Raw genomic sequence first — 22,615 nt, forward strand, 5'->3', positions numbered from 1 at the left:
TTGCACACATATTGAAATTGTAGTCTTAGAAATAACAAATAAGATACATATCCAGCATGAAAAGATGTCAGCATGGCAGAATGAAAAATGTTTTTTGAGAGTAAAGAGTTTTTTTTTAGAGATTCAGATAATATAATACAGAACACTTTTCAAGTGTGTAACATGTATTGTATCTGGTTGTGATTTAATGATGGTGAAAAAATGTGCTGCCAACAGATTATCATCATCTAACTATCCAGACAGGCTGAATCAAGAGCAATTGAGCTCAACACTTTAATCTAAGAAGAGGTTTTCATAATAGTAAATATTAGAAGTTAAAATCATAGACCTTTTAACTTTTACATATTTATTTCTTTTTTTAAATGTTCTGAAAATACACTGTAGCTCAATACATCGTATTATTCACATGGCTGTCATCATGAACTCTAATATCAGTTGCAACATCCCAAACAGTAGATCTTAAATTTGACATGTTTATATTTATCACCTTCATAGGTTCACTGATTTTAGTTTATGGGATGCTAGTCTTGGGACACTATCAGACATGTAGTTTTGGTTTGAAATGATTTACTCTCTTTTCATAGATAATCCTAAGAGAGTTTTCACCCAGCCGAATGTAATAAAACTTATCACAGAAAACATTTTGACTCATCATAGCAGGTGAAGCACGAGTGTTATTAATAATATTAACGATGCCTCCGTTCTATGTAGGTTCCCCAGTAAGCCATGACACTGAGCACATCGTGCACAATACCAGGGCTCTGGAACCAGTTAAAAGTGGAAAGCAGCAATTATCAATGTTAGTCGCACCTGTGGTTTCTCTGCCACAACAACGTGTAAAAATCACATGGACAGGTACTCCTGTATGCCCAAGTGTCCTGGACCTGCTGTCATCTCAGCCATCCCTAATTCTATCTTACTTACAGCTCAGTTCATGTGTCTGTATGTGCCTTCTCAGTATCTTCCAATACACCTCGAAGTAACATTGTGGGACATGGATGGTGTAAGATAGCAGCAACATGCAGCTCATTCCCACAGTATATTTACAGGCTACTGGCTACAGGGGCTTCAGTGTGCAATGTAGCCTGTGATGTTTCTTCTCACCTGAGGGCTCGCTGTCCAAAGCTGGCACGAAGCTATCACCTTTAGGCTCAGCATGGGTGAGAGTGTTTGTGTGCGTAAATGTGTTTGTGTATTTTGTGTGAGCGTCATGCTTATGTGTGCGCAGTGGCTCAGCTGTCTCCCAGAGGGGGGGCTTACTGGAAAAAGGGAGAGAGAGAGAGAGAGAGAGAGAGAGAGAGAGAGAGAGAGTCTGAAAGAGTGAGGAGATTACCCTCACACGGTTGACTGGTCACTGAAGCGCTCGTGCTCCGCTCAGCTAGGCTCCACTAGCCTCAGGAGGACCTGACACAGATAAGATACACACTGCAATCATGTCCTGCTCACAGGCTTACTGCTCAGTGCATTCCCTCTCTCTTTCTCTCTCTCTCTCTCTCTGTCTATCTATCTATCTCTCTTTCACACACACACAGACACACCACATGCACCCTTGAAATTTTTTTTTTTCATTCTCCAGTTTCTCGCTCATTTTCTCTTTTCCCTCCCTCATGTGCAGAGTTGATGGTAAATATAGAGTGGACATTATTCATTAGCTCCAACGCATTGAACCGTAAAATCTAAATTACTATACTGAAATGAAAAGTCCTTTTTTTTTAGTCTTATTTATGGACTCAATTCCGTACGGCATTCCACATGAACCAGCGATGAAATCTTTTTTGACCTATTGGGGCACCGACTGAATATAGGTAAACCATATGGAATTACAATACAATTTTGAGGAGTTTAGGATAGCTTTCTGTGATTTATGTGCACATTGCATGACACCAAATGTTGATGTGGTCCAAACAGGTTGTAACAAATTGTAATGCAGGTGACTGTACATTGTATATAAGATTGAGCATACATGATCCTCTGTGTCTTCATCTCTCCTGCCACGCAGTTGTCTTCCTAAAGCACAATATCTCTTTATCCTTCTCATCTATAGTGCTGAGACAGCCTTTCCACCCTCTGCTGCTTTCCCTGTAGGCATGACTCATGCACGCACACGTGTGTGCACATGTGTGTGTGTGTTTATCAATTCTCTGGCAAGTATATAACTCCTGGCCAATGGCTAGTATCAGCACACATATCCAGTTCTCACCCTGCAGGCCTTGCAGCTGTTTTCGGCTACTGATTTTTACATACAATACCGCTCTGCTCTCTCTTTGTATGTACCTGTCTCTTCTCTCCCCAGCTCTCTCTCAGCTCCTGTTTCCTCTGTTAGTGCCTAGGTTCTCCGCTCTATGTTATGTTAAACAAGGTTTGCACACTTTGTCTCAGTGTGAATATGGTTAAAAACAGTGTAAGTTTTCTGACTTATCTCCAGATAGCACATGGAGCTGTGCAGCACCTTCCCAAGCCCCAGCACTCCTCTCTCAGTCCCAGTCACGGCACTGCGCCGATCGCTCAGATAGCGACATGGCATAATGTAATTGGACTAAAGAGAGCATTGGGAATTATATCAATGCTCTGGAAAAAAAAAAGTGTGACTGAAATGTTGTTCTAGGGAGGCTATTGAGCTTGTAATGCAGTGGGGTTGTCCTCAGGTATCGGGGGGGTTTCAGCTGCTGAGGAGAATAGGAGAGAGAGACAGAGAGAGGGAGAGGGGAAGAGAAAAAAAAAGTTTCAATCTCTGTGTTCTTTTCTTCTCCCTGCCTGTGAAGGATGAAAAGCGTCACGCTGTAAAAGATGCTTTTGACTTTTCCGCTTCATTTTTCTTTCCATCTCACTGTCTTTTTTTCGTTGTTCAGCAGAGACACTAGTAGGAACTGCATTTTAATCATGTTTGGCTAATAGAGGAAGGAATGAAAACAAAAAGGAGGGTGAAAGAGGCATAGAGGGGTATTGTCTCTCTATGCAAAATACACTGCATTGTTTGTTTGTTTTTCCTCTTTGTCACACACATACATCAGGTGGATCATCTCTCACTATCTCTATTCCCCCAAGATACATATCTCTTGCTTTGTCTTTCGCTTTCTCTCATTTCTCCTTCGCTCTGCTCCATTCCCTTTTCACTTTTACTTTAACTCTGGCCTTTTGTTATTGACATGAACATTTGTTCTGAGGGTTTTTTTTTTGCAGTTTACCAGTATACCTATAGATAAGTACAGCTTTATACTCACCACAGTCATTGTAGAGATTGTAGAAATTGGTGTTCTTCTAGACACAGCTTTGCAGTAGTCCAGTATATGCCTAAAATGGTTTTAAAACAGTCATGCTTTAACCCAGCTATCAAAAGCATTTATTTGGAGGATGAAACAAAGTTTGAATACTTAAAAAAAAATCAATTACAACTCTCCTCTGCATTGCACTGCTAAAGCTGCTTTTAGTGCAGTGCTTATGTTTACAAGCTCTACAGAGAAGGTGGTGAAACAATGTTGTTCTTGCCTATAGCCTGTTATATTGGCCAAAACATCAACTATAAGACCCCAGTTGTAAAGTATCCTCTTTTTTTCTTTAACCCTTGCACCTTAATTTCTCCGGGTTGTAAAGACAAAATCTTACTGTAATCTATCCACAAGGACCCTAAACCAGGCCCCTGGGAGGACAGCCGTGATAAAAACCATATCCTCGAGGATATGTTGGCTTCCTGGCACTTTGAGTGGATACGAGCGATGGTGGTAAGTGGGCATGTGTGCGGCTCTGACTTCTAATGGTGTGTGTGACTGTCTTCCGGTTTCCTACTTAGCTCATCGTCTGTCCGGCGGCCTCTGTCTGCTGTCCTGTCAGGGTTTGTGTACAATACCTGTTCCCTGTCCGCGTCTCAATCAAACACCCACGCTCTGCACGTTCGGCCCCCCAATCCAACCCCGCCTGGAGGCCTCCGCCTCTGCCTGCTCTTTAAGGTGATGGGGACGATAATGGGGCTCCAGCATGGAAGGCTGCTCCCGTCTTTTTGTGTGACTTCCCTCTAGCACTGTAGACCTATTACCCTGCAAGGTGACAGCTGTAGATTGAGGTGCGACAGCGTGTTAACTGTGTGATGCTAGTGGGACTGTAGGCTCTGAGGTACTAAAGGGTGACATTGGGAGTGACTCAAGTTTTTGCTGATTGCTGATTTTGAACTTGTAATGTGTGCAGTGATGGGGGCCATAAGGGAATAAAATTCCACCACAGAGTTGCTTAGTGTACTTTTTTGCCAAAAATACACTTTTAGATTGTTGTTTTTTTTTGAATAGCACTAATTACATTCCTCTTAAAAATAATGATTGTTTTCACACTTTATGACCCATAAGTCACTGATAATAAGCACCTACCAAACTAATTTTCTAATGGGGATTCTCAGAGCCCTGAAAGCGTATATGTGTGCATGTGTGTGCGGTTGTGGGTGGTATGGTGATTTGAACACACTTGTGAGCACTTTTTCTTAAAAGTTGCAACAGAAACAGCAAAACTATTTCATATTGCTGGAGCAAATCCCAATGCTCATTATGCCTAATGCAGCAATGTCTACTCCCCCAACTGTTATTGTTCTGAATCACATACACAAGAGCGGCTGAACCAACTGAACTTTTTGACTGATGAACTATGCATCAAAGGCTTACGACGAGCACTCGTTGCACTGTAGGTGAGGAGTTGTGTGTTCTCATCCACCCAAAGTAACTCTCTACGAGACACTCACCGAATAGGATGTTGAAGATGGAACACTCATACCTCCCGGTCTCTCATTGGACAGAATGTGGAGCACAACACTTGACAGCGGTGTCGTCTGAATTTGAAAGTCAGACATGTTAGAAGGCAGCCGCCACCTTTTCTTTTAACAAGAGTCATAAATCTGTAATGAGCACTGAGAGGATGCATATTTTATTTGAAGACGTGATCCCTTCACTTCATAGCAATGCACTCTCGCTCTGTCGTGTTTTTTTTTTCCCTACCAAAACAAAGTTTAAAACAGTGGATGTTAAAGCTGTTTCTTGCCTGTGCCTCTCTGAACATGAATATGTAATTAAAGGTACACCGGAGATAGCGCACGTTTTATAGACCTGGGTGATGAATCACATGTAATTTACTATGATTTAATTAATGAACAATTATACAATATTGTGTAGGTATGGATCTTAATTTATAGAAGAGAAATGAAACTCCTGTGGATAAAAACACCACCTTACAGAATCAGAAATGCTTACATGTGTCTTTAAAACGATTATCTTTCATATACATACATATATATACATATATATATATATATATATGTATGTATAATAGCTGTACCTCATCTACATTTGCATATTATCAAAGTTTCCTTATACTCTCATCTTGCAGCATGGTGAAAACCAATGAATACAGTATTTAGATTTCATAGTGCTATATGTTTTAAGCCAACGCAGACAGAGAGAGTGAAAAAGACAAACAGATAGACAGACAGACAGACTGACAGACAGAGGAAGATGGGCTGGAGCAGCTAAACCAGGCCAACAGAGGACAAGAGTAATGTTGTCCCATTCATCACACTCTGCCAGGCTGGATTCTGGGAAGGACAGGGGAAGGAGAGCACAGGAGCAGGGGAGCAGAGGTGAGGCAAGGTGGGGGAGAATTAGGCAGGTGGGCGGGGGGTCGGGTGGCATTCGGCAGGAGGTGAGGAAGAGGAAGTGATCAAGCGCAGAAGTTGTGGGGTGGTAGTCATTTATGTGTGTGTGTGTGTGTGTGTGTGTGCACCCGACCTTGAGTCTGATGGAGTGGCTGGTGTGGTAGAGGTGATGAGAGGCCCCAGGGAGAGATGGGTAAAGATGATCAGTGGCAAACAACCTCCTGCCACCCAGACACATTAGAGGCACACACACAAACGCACTCTCATAACACCAGAAACCTTTCTCTTTAGGATAGGAAGCAGAGGTCAAACTGAAAATAAGTCACCACCACCTCTTCCTTTTATTCCCTCATTCCCTCTCTCTCCCTCTCTTTTACATATGTGTATATTTATCCTCGCTATGGGACTAGGCTGGGTGAAGAGACTAATTAGTACTAGAGAGCATTGTGTCTGCCTGGTCCACCTCCAGCTGACAGTCTTAACTGTAGTTTGACTTTGGCTTTGTGGGAGCAACCCTTAGCGCACATAGATATTCTCAAAGAAGTCTGTGTGTGCACACAGACACTCTCCTCACATTCATCCGTTTGGGCCTTTGGGAGTGGGACGCCCCATCACATCTTAACGTGGCCTTTGTGTGTGTGAGCTGCCTGATGAGGGCCAGGAGGAGGACGTGCAGTGCATCTCAACACACTAGTTAAACAGATATTTATGTGTTTATGATAAAAAGAGAGGGAGGGAAATAGAGATGTATTCCCCACATTCACCCATGGATTAGTTCTTGTATGGGATAAATTATTTATTAAAACCGCAGCCTGAAAAAAAAAGGAACATCTGCTTCTTTCATGTGGCGCTGGCGAGGTGCCAGGTTGCATGGTGGTATCTGAGGCTGGTCGCAGGGCCTTTGTTTCGTCTTGTTGTCATTTCTTGACAGAGGGGAGATATTCTTCTAGGCCACTGGGTCCCCAACTTTTTTTTTCTCTTAACTCCCAGTAGGTTAAATCTGTGACTCCTCGCTCCCCAGTGGACTCCTTGGAATAGACACTATTCAGACATATTAATTTTCATATTAAGGCCTGTATTTGGCTTACATTACCTCTGTGGTAGAAGAAGAACTATTTAAACGGTCAGTGTCACAGATATAAAGTACTTACTGCTAAAAATGTCCATTGTAAAATATTATTTAGTTCATTATAATGCCAGAAAAAGCGTCCCAATGAACAAGCGGCAAAAACGTGTGATCTTTCTAGTTTAAAAAGCAGTCATTCACATTTTCATTAAACTAATTAAACTTCTTTGCAATACAAATACAGAAATGCAAATTATGAACAATTACGTAAACATTTAACAGATTGGACTAATAATTGTGACTCATGTACTGAACCAAACAAACAAAAACAAAAAAAGATTGAACTAAAAGCCATTGATGTGGACAAGCCTCACCTCCTACTAGTGAACAGTATTTCACTTTCATCAATTACTAAATTATTTCTATATTTAATTATTCACAGAAATGTTTAAAAACTGGGCAGAGGTAAATATAATGTTTATGGGAACGAATAATTAGTTTCCTTTACCCATATTTTATTTCATAAGGAGAGATAGCAACGCATTAAGTGTTAACCAGACTGTACAGCAGATGCTAATTGTATGCGCTATTTATTATTCTGTCATCCTTAATTCTTTCACTGGCTTTGGAAATTGAATCAGTGTTGCCGCTAAAGCATTCCTCAACTTGACTCAACTTTTCAATGTTTTTTTTTTGTTTTTTTCCTGGAGTGGAAATGGGAGGGATGTCGACTCTCTCTGCAGTTACAAAATCAACAAGCACACTTTCAGATGCCCTCTGGGAGCCACATATTAGCATCCTGTCACGTTTTATTTGACATTTCAATTTTTACTGTGCTGCCAGAGCGAGAGAGACAAAAAGAAAAACAAAGAAAAACAGGTGCAATTTTAGCACAGCCGCACTGAGCAGAAGCCACTTGTGGTTCAGGCTCATTTTGTGGTGTGATTGGATATATGCTGCTACATTATAACTGTTAGGTTTATCATTTTTATGGCGTAACCCAGCAGGGAGAACAATGTGATCGGAGGTTAAAACAGTCTCAAATGGCTCTCTTTATTTCCACCCAGTAGATATAGGACAGATATTTGAGTCCATCGTAATAGGCTAAGTCCTCAGTGACCTCTCTCTTGTTTAGCTCTAGGCCTTGGGTCAGTGAAGAACAAACTGTCTTTGCAAAGTTTACAAGTGCTCACTTTGCACTTTTGCATATAGATGTGCTCAGCTATGATGCTATCTCTCTGAAAGAGAAATAGAACACTTGAGTACACAGAGGCATTGCACATCTTTCCTTTGTTAAATATTTAATCAAGTGTTTCAAGGAGTTTACCACATTTGTTTACCACAATTTACCAGCAAGTGCTATGTTGATAGCCTGACTGGGCTGTTTCTGTGTATATGTAGGTGAGAGAGCGCATGTCCCTCGGCTCTCTCTAGTGTCACTGAGGGTTGTTTCTCCTTAACACATGCAAACAGCTCACATCACTTTAACGAGCCTTCCCTAGTCTGTCTTCCCTGATGGGAGCAGTCCCATGGTGCAACCTGCTCCACACACTTGTACACAGGGTGGCTGAGCTCTAAAGTGATGGCTGCTTGGCTGAGATTTCATATCACACTCCGCACAATGATGCAAACTTTGGACATAACCATAAAAGATGCATTTATTGCCTTTAAGTGACATACACACAATTAAAACATGCAACTCTGCCAACAAAGGACACTGACTCACTAAATATTTCTGTTACCAAACCTGATGAGAGTTAATTGATGTCAAGGAGTTTCTGCTGCACATAGAAACATTTCACTCACGGCGTAAACAGATTGTCTCAGTGCAGAATTTCGTTTCATACACAGTAGTGTGCTGTTACTCTGACTTCACCCTTAACTCACATTGCACTCTGATTGGCCCTGACCTTTTGCTATAGATTAAAAAACAAATGATATTCAGAGGGAGAGATAGACCAATACACACAAAAGGACACAGAGAATGAAAAATAATGTGAGATGTGTACAAAGGCCTCGAGACGCTTTCTTATTTATATCAGAGCGACACTGGAGTTTGCATTTAAGAGACACAAATTAATGCTATTTTGCATTAATAGTGTACTGTTGCTTATTGGTATTCAAAAATTAATTAACACAGTATATATTCTTTCTTCTTATATATTCTTTCTTGCCGTTTTGATCTTCTTGCATATGTTTTGTTTTCATTTAATGCTGCTGCACCAGTTTGCAATCATTTTATATCCCTTTTATTAAGCATTCGTTTTATATCAAATGTAGTTGTGGCAGAAAGTAAGACAGTGGTTTTTATCTCAGAGTCAGAGATTATGACCAACATTTAATGACATTTCATGCATTGGCTTATATATTGTACTGTACATAAACTGTACTGTATGTACTGGTACACATGGCATGTGTACCTGACAGTAAAGAATACATATAATATCTACACAGATCCAGGCTTCTCTTACAGTAGATGAAGTTGTCTAGATTGAATGCTCTGTCATCTGACTGCAGTGACAATTTGTAGTACACAGACTGAATTGGCAGTTACTGTAACATGTCAGCATAACACATTGCAGATGAACCTACAGTTGCAGTCTATTAAAATGCATGATGCTGAACTCATTAGGCAAGCTTATTACACTATCTGTCTGAATGATTCAAGCCATGCAGCACCATCCATCAGAACACTGCTGTCAGAGGTGCTGGGATTTGTAGCATACTTTGAGCATTAACATGACTGCAACTGTAGCCAAGTCAAAGCGAGAGGCCTCACAGATTTCATTTTATTAGCCTTGCCTTCAGTTCTCCAAACAAACCATCTTAGTCTCCCTGACAGACACAGGAAGAGACAGATGGAAATACAGGCCCTGAGTCTCCTGTAAAGACCCTGCTCCTCCTCCTGAGTGAGACTGGGAGCTGGTCAGGACTGGAAAACCTCAACGCTTATCACATGTGAGCTAATGGTTGTCACACACATGCACACACATGCTCCACTAAACTACAGAAAGAATGATACAACTGAGAATTAAGCTCACCTCCCTGATTCAAATATTTCACAGTTTTGTTTGATATGTAAGTCAATATTTTAGAAAGCTTTCCTTAGCGTTGACTGTGATGTGTGGATGCCCTGTCTCTCTCTGTATTATTCTGTATCAATCCCCTTTCTGTCAGTGGTGAGTGACATTGCAGTCTAAAAACTTAATCTACAAACTTGCTCAGTAAAGAAAGAAACTGCTTTCAGAAGTCAAGGGCCCTCATCGTCTAATCTGTGTCGGTGTATATCGTTTGTAGAGTCACACAGCAAGACCAGGTGTGCAGATCAACCTTATCTAATAGCTGTAGGGTGTGTGTGTGTATGTGTGTGTGTGTGTGTGTGTGTGTGTGTTTGTGTGCATATTAGGTTCCATTATAAGAACAGGTTGCCTGGCTCCATATGTGCGCAGTGTGCGGGGAAGCTGGGAAAACAAGGTTCTCCGTGGCCCTCTGTGTTATTGCTACCTCCCGCCTCCCCGAGCCGTGTTTGAAGACAGGAAATAGGAGTCAGACCGCAGTCCGAGGGGCATGTGGCAATGGTTTATACTCCGATGACCTCTGACTTATCCTCTCCACCCCCGCCCGCTCTCTCACACCACTCCCCTGGCCCTCAAACACTCTCCCCTGAGTCCGGGCCAGAAAATAAAATGGCCTGACCCGGCCCAGTCCGTCTCGGCTCGGCCTAACCCAGCCCATCACAATAGCCCTCCACACTCTGAGATTTGTTTGAGCGAGCAATGAAAAACAGATGGACTCTGAGGAAAGGACTGAGAAGAGGAGGAGAGAGGGAGGAAGAAAGAAAGGGAGTCTTGTAAAATATTTGCAAAGAAAAATAACCCAGGGACGCTGTCTAATTATATCTATTTGTCTTGTGTGGTTTTGCTGGGGAGGCCATGTGGTCTCCCTGACTGTTCCATGGTTCATTTTTCACATTATCTGATCCTGGACGGAGAGCAGAAAGAAGAGGGTGGCTTTGGGGGCAGTGGGGGGTTGTTTTGAGTCTCACTGGGAGGGTTGTGGTGAGGTGGGGGGGCTGGTCTTAAGGAGTGAAACGTGGTAAAGGCCTCTGGGGTCCTGGGGGTTTTAGTGTCTTTGACTACTTCACTGTCCTCTTTGGGTATAATGATAAGGATTACTCAGAGGTTTACCTCTCTAATCTAACCATGTCCATCCATTCTCATCTATAGCAGCCATTGCTGTACATGCTGTCTCTCTAACAAAAGAAATATTTTGTGGCTATTGGTTGTTTTGCCATAAGCTCTTGGTTTCTTTCAAACGTTTATTACTTAAGCTTCAGTTTTTTTTTTGTTCATTTTGCAACTAATTCACTTATGTTGCTGTGTAATGTCCTTATTTTTCCTGGCTATATCAAATCCAGATTCTTTCTTATCTGAACTATGAATGTCTCTGGTATCTTCCATTCAGCTCAGCAGCAAATATACTCAGAAACAGTGGAAAACATCAATTCATTCATGCAAGCATACAAGCAAAATGACCAAACTCCCCTCGAAAACAGTAATCACTCTCACTGAATTAGAAAGAAAAAGAGTTTATAGAGTTGTGTATGCTAGCTGGCATGCCAATGCACCGGAACCAGATGATCTGGGCGATGACATGACAAAAGTCCTCCGCTCTTTTTTCAAATTCCCCTACTATTACTACAGTATATTGTAAACTGACCACCCACTGTAGCACTGGACACTCTGGTTACTTTCCTCTGATGGTAATAGATAGCCCTGTTCTTCTTGTTATGCCCCACTTTTGTCTCCCAAGCATGCCCACCAATCACATTCAGCCGCAATCAGTCTGCATGTTGATGTCCTCACTCACCCAACGGCTCTCGATCACTCTCTGTCACCTCATTCTGTCCAGATCCATCCTGTCCCTGCCTGTCAGTCAGTCAGCAGGCAGCTTGTTGACTGTTGCATGACTTCTTAAATTCTTCACTTTGTTTCAGTGAGAGGGGGGATTGTAGATTTTAGATTGCCTGCCTAGTTTGTGGTCTCTCCCCCCCGCTCCTCGCAATATTCTGAAGTTCTCAACCATCAAAAGTTGAAAAGGAAGAGCTTGCTCTTCATGGTGGGTGATGGCCTTAATAAGGATGATAATGATGTCACAGCTGGTGACATCATCACAGTGTGCCAGCCAGCAGAACAAAAGAGGGCTCTGCCTGGTCTTCCTAGCTGTCTTGGCAGCACCAGAGAGAGGGAGAAAGAGCGCCCAGAGATTGATGTATCCATTCGGCTTTCAGTTTAATTCTGCCTCTCTATTCACGTATTCAAATTTTCCTGTGTGAGCTTTTGTAAGGAGGAAAACATTTTGATTTGTTCTGCCGACTTTATATCTCTATTACTGCCTGGAATGAGAGCACTCCGTCAGTTCATGCAGGATATCTGGTGATTTGGCTTCCCACTCCAAATCTTTGACGCTATTTAAAATGTATTGTTTTCACAAAGATGCCTGTGCCCAGCCCCTGTCTTTTCTCTCTTCTTTCTCTTTCCTCCCCTCTCTCACCCTCTCCTCTCTGTTTCGCTCCATCTCTTCCTGTCTCACCCTTGCTTTCTTTCTCCCTCTATCTGTGCTCTCGCAGGACTCTGAGAGAAAGGGCTTCATGAACAAGCTTTATGCCATTCAGGACGTGTGCATCAGCGTGCAGAATGCACTGGATGAAGTGGCCTCCTATGGCGAGAGGATAAAGAAGTGAGTCGTAAGCCCGCTCTTCGGCACACAGCCCGCTGCGCTCTGCTCCGCTCCGCACGTCCCAGTGTTTTTTTCTGCAATGCCAGGTTGCCCCGCTTCCTCTTGCCAGCCTGAGTCTAACTCAGTGCTGCTCTCAGAAAACACTGTCAGCGTGACACCCAACCCTGAAAGACAAACACACGGGCTGTCCATCATTTCTCACTTAATCCCCCATGACTTCCTGTTAACTGAAACATGTACACCTTAAACAAACATCACTGTACATGCACACACACAAAAACCATTAATTTCATGTACACAAAGGTCCTGACATTCACTCACACATATACAAAGCAAAGTGAAGGCAGGGAGTTTCTTTTAGATTAAAAGTTGGACTGGCCTTGCACTACAGGTTCTTTCTTCAGTTACAGGTAAATTTTAATTTTAAACGAAGCTGAAATGTTTGTGGCCCGTGTTTCTGTAAAGTTTAGGATGTTTTACTGATCAGATGATATGAATTGCATTGAGTCATAGGCCATTTTCACCCTGCAATACTGACCTGTAAGACAGGATAAACTTCTTTCCTTCTGCTCAGCTCCAGTGAGCATGAATTTGTAGTGCAGGGGTTTCTAGATCAGCTTGTTTGGGCAGAAAAGTATTAAAATGCCCTTTCTGACTGTGCTCTTTACTCTTTCTCAGCATGTTTGGATTTACTGCTCCTAATTTTTACAGTACCCCTTTTTCCTCTCTTTACAGCTCATTTAACTGGACTGTGCCTTTCTTAAGCTGGCTGGCCATTGTGGCTCTTGGAGTGGCAACCATCATCATCTACTTCATTCCTCTAAGATATATTGTGCTAGTCTGGGGTGAGCTAATGTCAGAAATGTTTACTTACATGTACTGTAAGTTTAAGTAATTACATTCAATAGGTATATACAAATACGTGTTCATATAGTATGTGCTGATATCTTCCAACTCTTCCCTACCTCTCTCTCTCTCTACAGGGGTGAATAAATTCACAAAGAAGCTGCGAGACCCTTACACCATTGATAACAATGAGCTGCTAGACTTTCTGTCCAGAGTGCCCTCAGATGTACAAGTGGTGGGTGAACTTTCCACTTTCATGTTTGTTTCATCTTTTATATCTTTTTGACATTACCTCTGTCAGTCTCAGACATGGGCAAGGGTTAGGGCTCCTTTTATTATGTCTTACTCTTTCTCTGTTTTTTTTTTTTTCTTTTTCCTCTTCTCAGCCGCTTGCTGGGTTTATACTCTGCACTTTTGTACTTGTGGGGTGAACTGGCTATTGTTTTACCCACTTAGACATCTAATCTAATTGTTTCAAAGTCGTTTCTTTGTTTTCTTATTAGTAGCTTCCTAGTCTAATTTAATTTCCACATACATAGCTGGAGCTGTGTAATAAGATAACAAGGTTAAGTGAGTTTAGTGCCCAGCATATAACTAGGTTGATTGACTCCATACACATACACTCACACACAATTACAGTTAGCTGTCGTTTCCCAGCTATGCTAGTAATTGGAACAGAGTGTAAACCAACAGTTAACCAGCCCCATGCGGTTTTGCTTCTACATTAACCGTGAGATCAGATTAACTTTGTGGCTGAAGACTACAGATGCTTCGTTAAGGTAAAATATAGGTGTGTAAATGTGCTTGTGTGTGTGTGTGTATGTTAAATCTGTAACGTGCTGTGCTGCCCAGGACAAAGTGCAGTTTAAACTGCAATTAAGCAGCAGCTTGTGAAAGTCATTGTGTTATCCAGCACCGATGGTGTCCGCTGTGGCCGTTAATCCCCGCTGTGCTGAGTTCAACACACACACACACGAACACACAGATACACAAATGTGCAGACTGAGGCTGTACGACCTAGGGCCTCTGATATGACCAATCCCCTGCCACATAAGCGCTGACACACTTCCTCTTTGATCGCTTGTTTCCCGCAACTTCTTTCATCTTTACAGGGTCATAATCCTTGCTCCCCTACACACCCCTGTCAGCCTCCTATGTTCTCCCCCTTTCGGCCCCCGTGCAGTTTTACAGTTTCATAGTTTTCTGGGGCCTGTTGCGGCGATTGGCACAAGGCAGGTAGCCATTGCCTTAAATGAGCCCAAGCTGTCCCCTCTGGTGAAGTGCAGCCACCTTACACACCCGGAGCCTGAAGGAGCAGAGAAGTGAAGGGGCCCAAGCCCGGCAGGTACGAGGCCTTTACAAGGCCTCTAATGAGGGCCTGCTGGCTGGGGAAGGTGGGGGTAGACATGCTGCCCTGGTCTGGTGCCCGTGCTGCTGGAGTTGTGCCTACTGTATAAGTAAAACTGTAAGTGCTACTGTAACAGTTATTGCTGCAGCTGTTGGAATGGTAATTGTTGCCAGGTTTCTCTGACAGTTTGGAGGCTGACTGAGTAATGAGGGTGAAAGACCAAGGGAGAGGGTAAGAATAGATTTCAGGGGAGGAAAGATGGAAATGGATGTGGATATAGGGGAGAAGGAATGAGGACAGAAGGTAAAAGTTGAGTTGATGGTTTGATGGAAATGATTGGTTTGATTATTTAGGACAATTTAACTTTGTTTGCATCAAAAAGATAAGGTCATCGACATTTAGATTTGCTGCTCTGTCAGAACTGAAACCTGCACTAATCACTTTCTCACTGAATACAAAGGTTAGCCCACTGTGAAGACATCCTGCTCTGCGGTCGTTGGCTAAAAACAGACTAGAACGTTCTGCTTCGCAGTGCGTCCCACTGCTTCCTCCGGTGGTGGGTTCACCTCATTGCCTGCCCCCACCTTACTGGGTCAGAGCCGTCAGTGGGGATTAAGCCCCTGAGGCTCTCAGATGATGCAGAGAGGTGCTGGGGTCCAAATGGAGCGTCCCCTCACGGGCACGTGTCCATGGCACCCACTGGCATTGGTGCAGGGGCCCACTGTGCCTGACACCCTGGATGACTAATGAAGTGCTATTTCAGGGCCCCGATGTGACCTAACACATACACATGCTCTCCCAGCAGTAGTGCATGTGAGGTGGGTTGGGGTTGTTTCAGTTTAGTGTTCCGCATCATTTGGAGGTGCTTCAGTGCAGCCAGAACTGATGAGGTTCTAATGACTTTATTTTCAAAGGGCAACCACACTGGACTGCAGTCTATCATAACATATATAGATGCAGAGCACTACAGCAAATGGGGAACAGCTTTTGTCATTGTTTTCTTATCTTCCATTTCTATGTAACTTTGCATTCAGTAGCAGCAACACTCTCTTTTCACCAGGTACTTCAGTCTTGTGAACCAAACTCTCCAAATCACTGACACTGGGCCCTAGCACTGTCAAACACTCTTTATAGTCTAAATCCCCAGCAGTGAATGTAAGCTGCAACAGGCAGAGAACAGTTTATTTAAATGATCGTGTCCCTCTGTGAGAAGCAGTTTTAAAGGCTGGCTTACGTATTTGTGTGTGCAGGGTTGCATGCGTGCGTGCAAGAGTCCCTCTTGCTCTCTGGATAAGAGTTTTTGGTTTGGATCTTTTACTAGCATAAGCTATCTTTATAGTCATTATCAGGAAATCCTTCATGTCCTCTTAAACGAGGCCAAACTGAGCACCTTTATAGTGCTTACTATTCCCTACCTGGCGTTTGGGAGGTGTCAGTGCACTAGTATGTTTTACGACACCATTAGCCATGTGAGCTAGGGAGTGCATAAGTAGGGCCAAGGCAATTAGCATGCCAAGTGGCCCTTTATGATCGGTGTAAAGGAGCTGGATCAAACCCCCAGTACAAAAATAAGTATGAATTCCAATTTAGCTCCTAATGAACAGTGGGGAGTCGGGTTAATATTTTTAGACAACATTTATGTTGGGGATGAGACCTCTTTGGGTATATTGAGGTCAAAGGCAGGATAGTTAAAGGTTGATACGTTGCCAGATGCCATCACTCACATCTACTAGAGGTCTCTCTCTCCTTCGCTTTGTCCTTCCCCCACTTTTGTGACAAATTTAAACATTTTACTGCGAGCGGCCAATTAGTCACTATTCAATGTCGTACCACTGCAGCTAATAGGCAAAACTTTCCTTACTTTTTTTTTTTTTTTTTGCTCGCTGGTTTATGTCACCTTGACATGCCTTTTCTTTCTCAACAATAGACGTGAGTGCTGAATCCTACAATCTGCAGATGTCTGAACTGTACACAGTAGTGTTTCCCTGGAAACATTTAATAACCCTTATGCTCTGTTAGGTGTCACATGAGATGAAACCCACTTTGAGTTTTGTGCTCTCTGGAGAGGACTGCAAACAGAATAACATATTATCATTAAAATGTTGCTCCCTTGCCTTTCTTGACTTCATTTATCTACTCACGTATTTGCCTTTTTTTTTTTTTTTTGCACACTGTCACCCACCCTGGTTTCGCCTTGTCTGTCTGCCCACACTGGCATCATCAAAACACTGTCAAAGGTTCAATGTGAGAGGGAGAGAGAGAGAATGAGAGACAGTGAGAGAGGGAGAGAGGCAGGTTCCGGGATGCTTTGTGGGTAACACCGTTAAACGAAGCACGGTACACGGCGCCCCTTCAGCAGAGCATACTTCAAAGCCTGTTTTGCACTTGTACTGTCAACATTTGGGAGAGGAGAGGAGAGGAGAGGAGCGAGGGTGGAGCAGCCTTTGAGCAGCGCTGGGTCTTTACCCACTGCCTCTCCCGTCGATGTTCCCCTTTAAGCTCCCCACTCGCGCTACCAAATTGCTTATGTGCATTACCACACTTTTTTTACTTTCACCCAATTCTGGTTTCTTTTATTTTGCTAACGTCCCACATTCTCCTCACCTCCTCTGCCTTTTTCTTCTGTTTTTGACTTTAACTAGCTCTTGTTGTCTGCAGCAGGGAGCCAAGGGTATAGCGTCAGGCAGGCCTGTCACCTGTAAGGTGGAATTGAACCTGTGACGCATGAGCCCCATTTTTCCTGGCTGGCAGCTCTTCAGAGAGAAAAGTATTGTTTGATTGAGATATTGTTTTTTCCTTCACCCTTTCTTTTTGTCGATCCCTCTCGCTACTTTTCATGACAAACAAAACCCTACTTTTTACTGACATGCAAACTTTTCTTTGTTTGTATGCACTCACAAAGATTTTTGTTTGGACAGGAATGTCAACGTGCAGATTTAAATTGCCGTGTTCCTTTTCGCTGTTGTAGGGGTTTGGTCGTATAATGGGACCACTAACAGTCAGTGATCCCGTACAATACCTGTCCTACTTTTGGATCTACGGTAGCTTGTTTGAAGCTTGTAGCAAACAATGAGTAAAAATTAGTTTGCATATAGAGAAATAAACATTTTGATAAGGGCTGATTTTTTTTGTGAATTTGCTTGCAATTATTTCCTGTTAACAGATATACTGTATGTCCATGTAACTGCAGTCTGTGCAGATGTGCTGTTACTCCATCACTCATCAGTGATTTAAATAATTCAACCATTTCAGTCACTTGTTCATCCACGGATACACCACTGTCATTGATCGCAGTCAATGTGGGCACTCTGCCAGGACTGTCATGGTCCCCTAACAAAACTACCACTGCACGCACACACACATACACACACACACAGATGGGGCCATATAAACCCCTCTCTGTCCCTTGGATTTTTGCTTCGTTGTCTGCTTTAGTTGGCAGGGCTATAAAAGGATCCACACCCACATGAGAACAGTATCTGTCATCACCCGAGTGTCCACATATCTCACCCAGTCTCTTCTTTGCTCTCATTGTTTTCTCTCCTGTTTCCTTTGTTGGTTTGTCCTGGTGTCTACTCTTCTTCCCTTGATCTTTCTGTCTATTTCTGTCCCTTCTTTATCTTGCTTCCCATCATTCCTTTCCCCCTTTGTTTTCTCCACCTGGATTATTTCATCGTCATCTTTCAGGCTGTGTCTCTTAGCCTCTCTTCTTCTCTGTCAATGTATCTTACAAACCAGTTGTATTTGTACAGCTGTTTAGTAGGATGTTAGTTTGCCTTGTGGACAGCGAGGAGCATCCAGATCTGAATCAGTGCAGTCTGGCTGCCTAGTGAGGCGTAGAAAGCAACACATGCTGGCCTAACCACTCTGTAAGCACTTTAACGGGACATTGGTGACCACCACTGTTAGACGGAGGAACAGCCATACCCCACTGTATATTTGTGTGTGGAGTGTGTGGATTTATATGGGATTTTAATGATGCGGGGATGGCAGGGTGTTTTGTGTGATGTGGGAGGCGCGGGTGTATGTGTGTGTGTGTGTGTGTGTGTGTACATTTCCTTTGCTGGTACTCATGTGTCTTTTGCGTGCGTTCACACATGTCTCTTTGCATCACAGATTTGTACATTGCAGGCAGAGGATAGTGGAAGGCTTCACTGAAGCGACAGTGGGAACCAGTAGAAGATGGATGATAAAGGCTTATTCCCAGCCAGCGCTGAGAGACGCTGCTGTTCCCGTCCACAGCAGACAGACTCACCATGAGACAGAACAGAGAAACCGTATTGACGTCAGTTTGTTGTCTGCCTGGAGAATCAGAGAGGGTGTCAGTCAGTCAGACAGGCAGAGTAGCCTACAGTACGTCAGCCTAGGAGGGATCCCACAGACAATACTGGCTCTTTGGTGCTGTGACTGTTAACTCTTTTTTTTTTTTGTCTCTATTAGTATTCTGATTCAGTGGCTAGTGCTTGTCAGTGTTTTGAATCTGTCTAGGCTAGCGACTGTATTTGTGTGTATGCATGCACATGTGTGCATACATCTGAAAGTGAGACTGCTAGAGTGACAGTCTGTGGTTATTGACGCTGAACCACTGTCATGCTCTTGCGTCTGAGTGTCCATCACTTAAGAGCTGTTTCTTTCAATGATCTGTTCGCTGGGTTTGTTTGCAAAGCAACATGTCAAATATAGAAATTGGTGACGCTAACCCCAGTGATAGCGTTGAACATATTCTGAGGTTATTGTAATGTGCCACTAGAGTGAGTGATTATGAGTAACATAATAGCGATACATAAATAGTCATTAGAATTATGATGCTGGATTGTAGGATTAAGTTTAGGCAGAAAATCTGTGTCTACATTTGTTCAGCTGATGCTTGCTTACATACTGTTAACAAAACATAACACAAGGCTCCGAAGAAAGTAAAATATTTGCTTTCAATGCCTCAAAAGGTAGAACATGGCACTTAATTTGTTGTGGTGGGACTTTCGCGTCGTTAGGGCTGTTAAAAGAGCATGCACATATGGTGCTGTGGGGGGCTTTGGATTAAAGTGGTTCTTAAAGTTACTACAAGGAACTTTTAACTGGTTATGAAACAGTCTCGTGTTGCCTCTGATGCCGCTATATGACCTACATAAGCAAACAAGATCATTATTGAGAAGATTGGTTATTTCTATATAGCTATTCTAAATGCCTGCCACCGGGTCGGATCACCTGCAAAATCAGACGAAACAATTTACGGCAAGTAGACCGGAAGAGCCTTTGTTTACATTGTATGTAGCATTGTAGCATGAGGGAGTATAAAGACGTTGAGAGGATGAGGGGACATTGAAAGTTGCCAGATTTGGTGCTGAATGCAGCCGTACCTGTAACCCAGGTGTATGAACAGTACTATCATCATATTACAATCATTAATCTAACATAGCCACAAATAGATACATTACCTCATTGCTATGCATCCTGCAAACAGCTGTGTTTAAAAAAAGATAAATAGTATTAAAAATAAGTAATGTCTTTCTTTCAGTAGCTTCCAAAATAAATGCACATGCTAGCCAAGATCTTTATGACAAATGGCGGTGGTGCTCATGGGAAATGCAGTCTTCATTCTGGGAAAATACTACCGCTTTAGTCCACAGGGGCCTCTAAAATTAACACAAAATAAAAGTCCCTTGTAGTAACTTTAAGTTAAATAAAGGAAACTAGAAATTCTAGACTCTCCTTCCCTCTTTCCCTGCACATCTCCTGCTGTCTAAAGCCGAACCAGTTAAAGTCATCCTAAGTAGTTGTGAAACACTCGAGTTGGTGTTGCTGTTCTGCTCCTAATGGCTGACAGGCCCTTCACCTGTCTGCAAGGAGACACAAGTCTCATCTGGTTAGTTTTTCTCTAGTATCCACTTATTATTGAGGGAGAAGAGGGAAAGCTCCACATAGACAGACTACTTTCTGATGCCTAACCACAGTTCACCCAACCTGAGTGAAGAGAGAAACAAAGGAGGGGTTCTGCACTGTCATTTTTTGGTTTGTTTTTCATACCATGAATGATGCACTTAGTGTGCTTTTGTGCAGATTCACATTGTGGTTTTTTGTCAGAAATATGTCATGTCTCTGCCTGACTTTTATACAGTAATTAGCTTTTTATTCTACATGACTCATCACGAGATTGGTCAATAAAGCTCACGACATTCAGTGCAGCATGTATGAAGCTAACAGATCAAGTCAACATGTGATGGGTAATGAGGCGATACTGAAGTAACTACCAGCTATACACAGACTTGTGTTCTACCTTCTGTCTCTTTCCCATCGCTCTGCCCTTTCTCTCTTCACCATCTTGCCATGCTGAGATGACTCTGTTGTCTCTCCAAGCTTTCCCATGAGCCCTTGCCCTGTGCTCTGTTTGTTTGTGTGATCCCTTCCCTTAGGCCACCGTTCCACATCTGTGGAAGTACGTGTGTACGTGTACATTCGTGTGCGTCTGTGTGCGAGTGTATTTCGAGCTTTGAACAGTGTTCGTGTATTGTGTTTGTGTGTGTGTGAGTGTGTGCGTGAGTGTACATGTCTTTATGTGCATCTGTGTGTGTGTGTGTGTGTGTGTGTGTGTTGTAATCAGTGTGTAATCCCTTCCCTGAGGCCACGGTTCCACACAGCTGGACCCAGAGAGCCTCTTGAGGGTTTCTGTGCTATTCAAGCATCCTTTGCTCTTTCCACCTGACCGGGTGGTGTGTGTTTGTGTGTGCGTGCGTGCATGTGTTTCTGTGTGTTTTAACAGGTGCAGTACCGAGAGCTGAAACTGGATCCCAATCCCAGTCCAAATAAAAGGAAGAAAAACAACCCCGGGTAGATGACTGTGTCCGCCCACCAACTCCTCTCTTCTCCACTTTTCTTCTCTTGGTCTATTACTGGACACTGAGGAGCAGAGGGAGACGGCTCGGGACCAGCTCGGCTCAGCTATCCTTCCTTTTTTTTTTTTTTCCTTTCCTTTTTTTTCTCCTCTCTTAAACCTTTTTCTGTCTTTAATTACTCATGATGTACAGTACAGTTTCCTGAAGTGTAATTTTGTAGAAAAAGAGAAAAAAAAACAGTACAAGACAAGTACAAGAAATTTCTTGAATTATTCTTATCACCATTATGCTTTTGATTGATTTTAAAGGCGGGTGGGAAGGATGGATGGAATGACCTTTATCTCTGTCGTGATGAGCCACCTTCCTTGTTTCTTCTCTCCGTCACTCTGACAGCTCGGAGGACTCTGTCCGTTTGCTCGCCACAAGTGTCACACAATGAGTGAAACGAATTTGAACATTTCTTACTCACTGCTCCAAAACGACATATTCAGTGCATCCATGTTTATCAGGAAACAAGCCTTATACTAACATTGTGCATCATCACTCTGCAGTAGACATTTCATTTTTTTAAAGCTAATATTGTAGTTATGAAGTGATTTTTTGGAGTATATTAATATTTTCTAATTGTTTTTGTACTTAAGTATCTTTTTCTTTTCTTCCCCTCTTGGATGTGGTAATGATGTTATGTTCACTGCCAGTAATTTGGATCGTCTCCACTTAACTCAGCCAGACAAGTTGATTAGTAATTACAGTGGTAGCCTCCAGATATGTCCTTCTACACAAACACAAAACTGGACAAACAGGCTGAAAGCTTGTGGTGGTATCTGTCTGTCTGTGCTTTAATGCAATGGCCAAATTAGCTTTTTTTTCAGAATTTGACTCCAAAACAAACAAAAAAAAAAAGCAAACCGCAGTGGGCAGTGGTATTCGTTTCAAGTACAGTGATTGAAACATAGATTGTGTTTATATAATCGTCATTAAAAAAATACCCAGAGGAAAAAAAGAACAACACTGTTGGGACAGTTGACATGATGCCGCTGAGCGTTTACCACTACTAAATGCTCAGATAATTTTGCTGTAAGCTCGTTTAACCTGTTAAAAACATGTCAAAATCTCCAGTCAGTCAATCAGTCAGACAGTCAGTGAGGCACCTTCTCTCT

General features: G+C 42.7%; 1 protein-coding gene across 1 annotated transcript in view; it reads left to right on the forward strand.

Moving 5' to 3' along the window:
- mctp1a (multiple C2 domains, transmembrane 1a) overlaps nt 1-22,449 on the forward strand; it is a 145,540-nt gene extending 123,091 nt beyond the window's left edge. The window contains 4 exon segments of the mRNA XM_044369228.1: nt 12,322-12,431; nt 13,167-13,276; nt 13,415-13,512; nt 21,383-22,449. Coding sequence (XP_044225163.1) covers nt 12,322-12,431; nt 13,167-13,276; nt 13,415-13,512; nt 21,383-21,454 — 390 coding nt within the window. The 3' untranslated portion in view covers nt 21,455-22,449.
- Nucleotides 22,450-22,615: the final 166 nt, after the last annotated feature.

The sequence above is a fragment of the Thunnus albacares genome, chromosome 2 (genome assembly GCF_914725855.1).
Source record: "Thunnus albacares chromosome 2, fThuAlb1.1, whole genome shotgun sequence".
NCBI lineage: Eukaryota > Metazoa > Chordata > Actinopteri > Scombriformes > Scombridae > Thunnus > Thunnus albacares.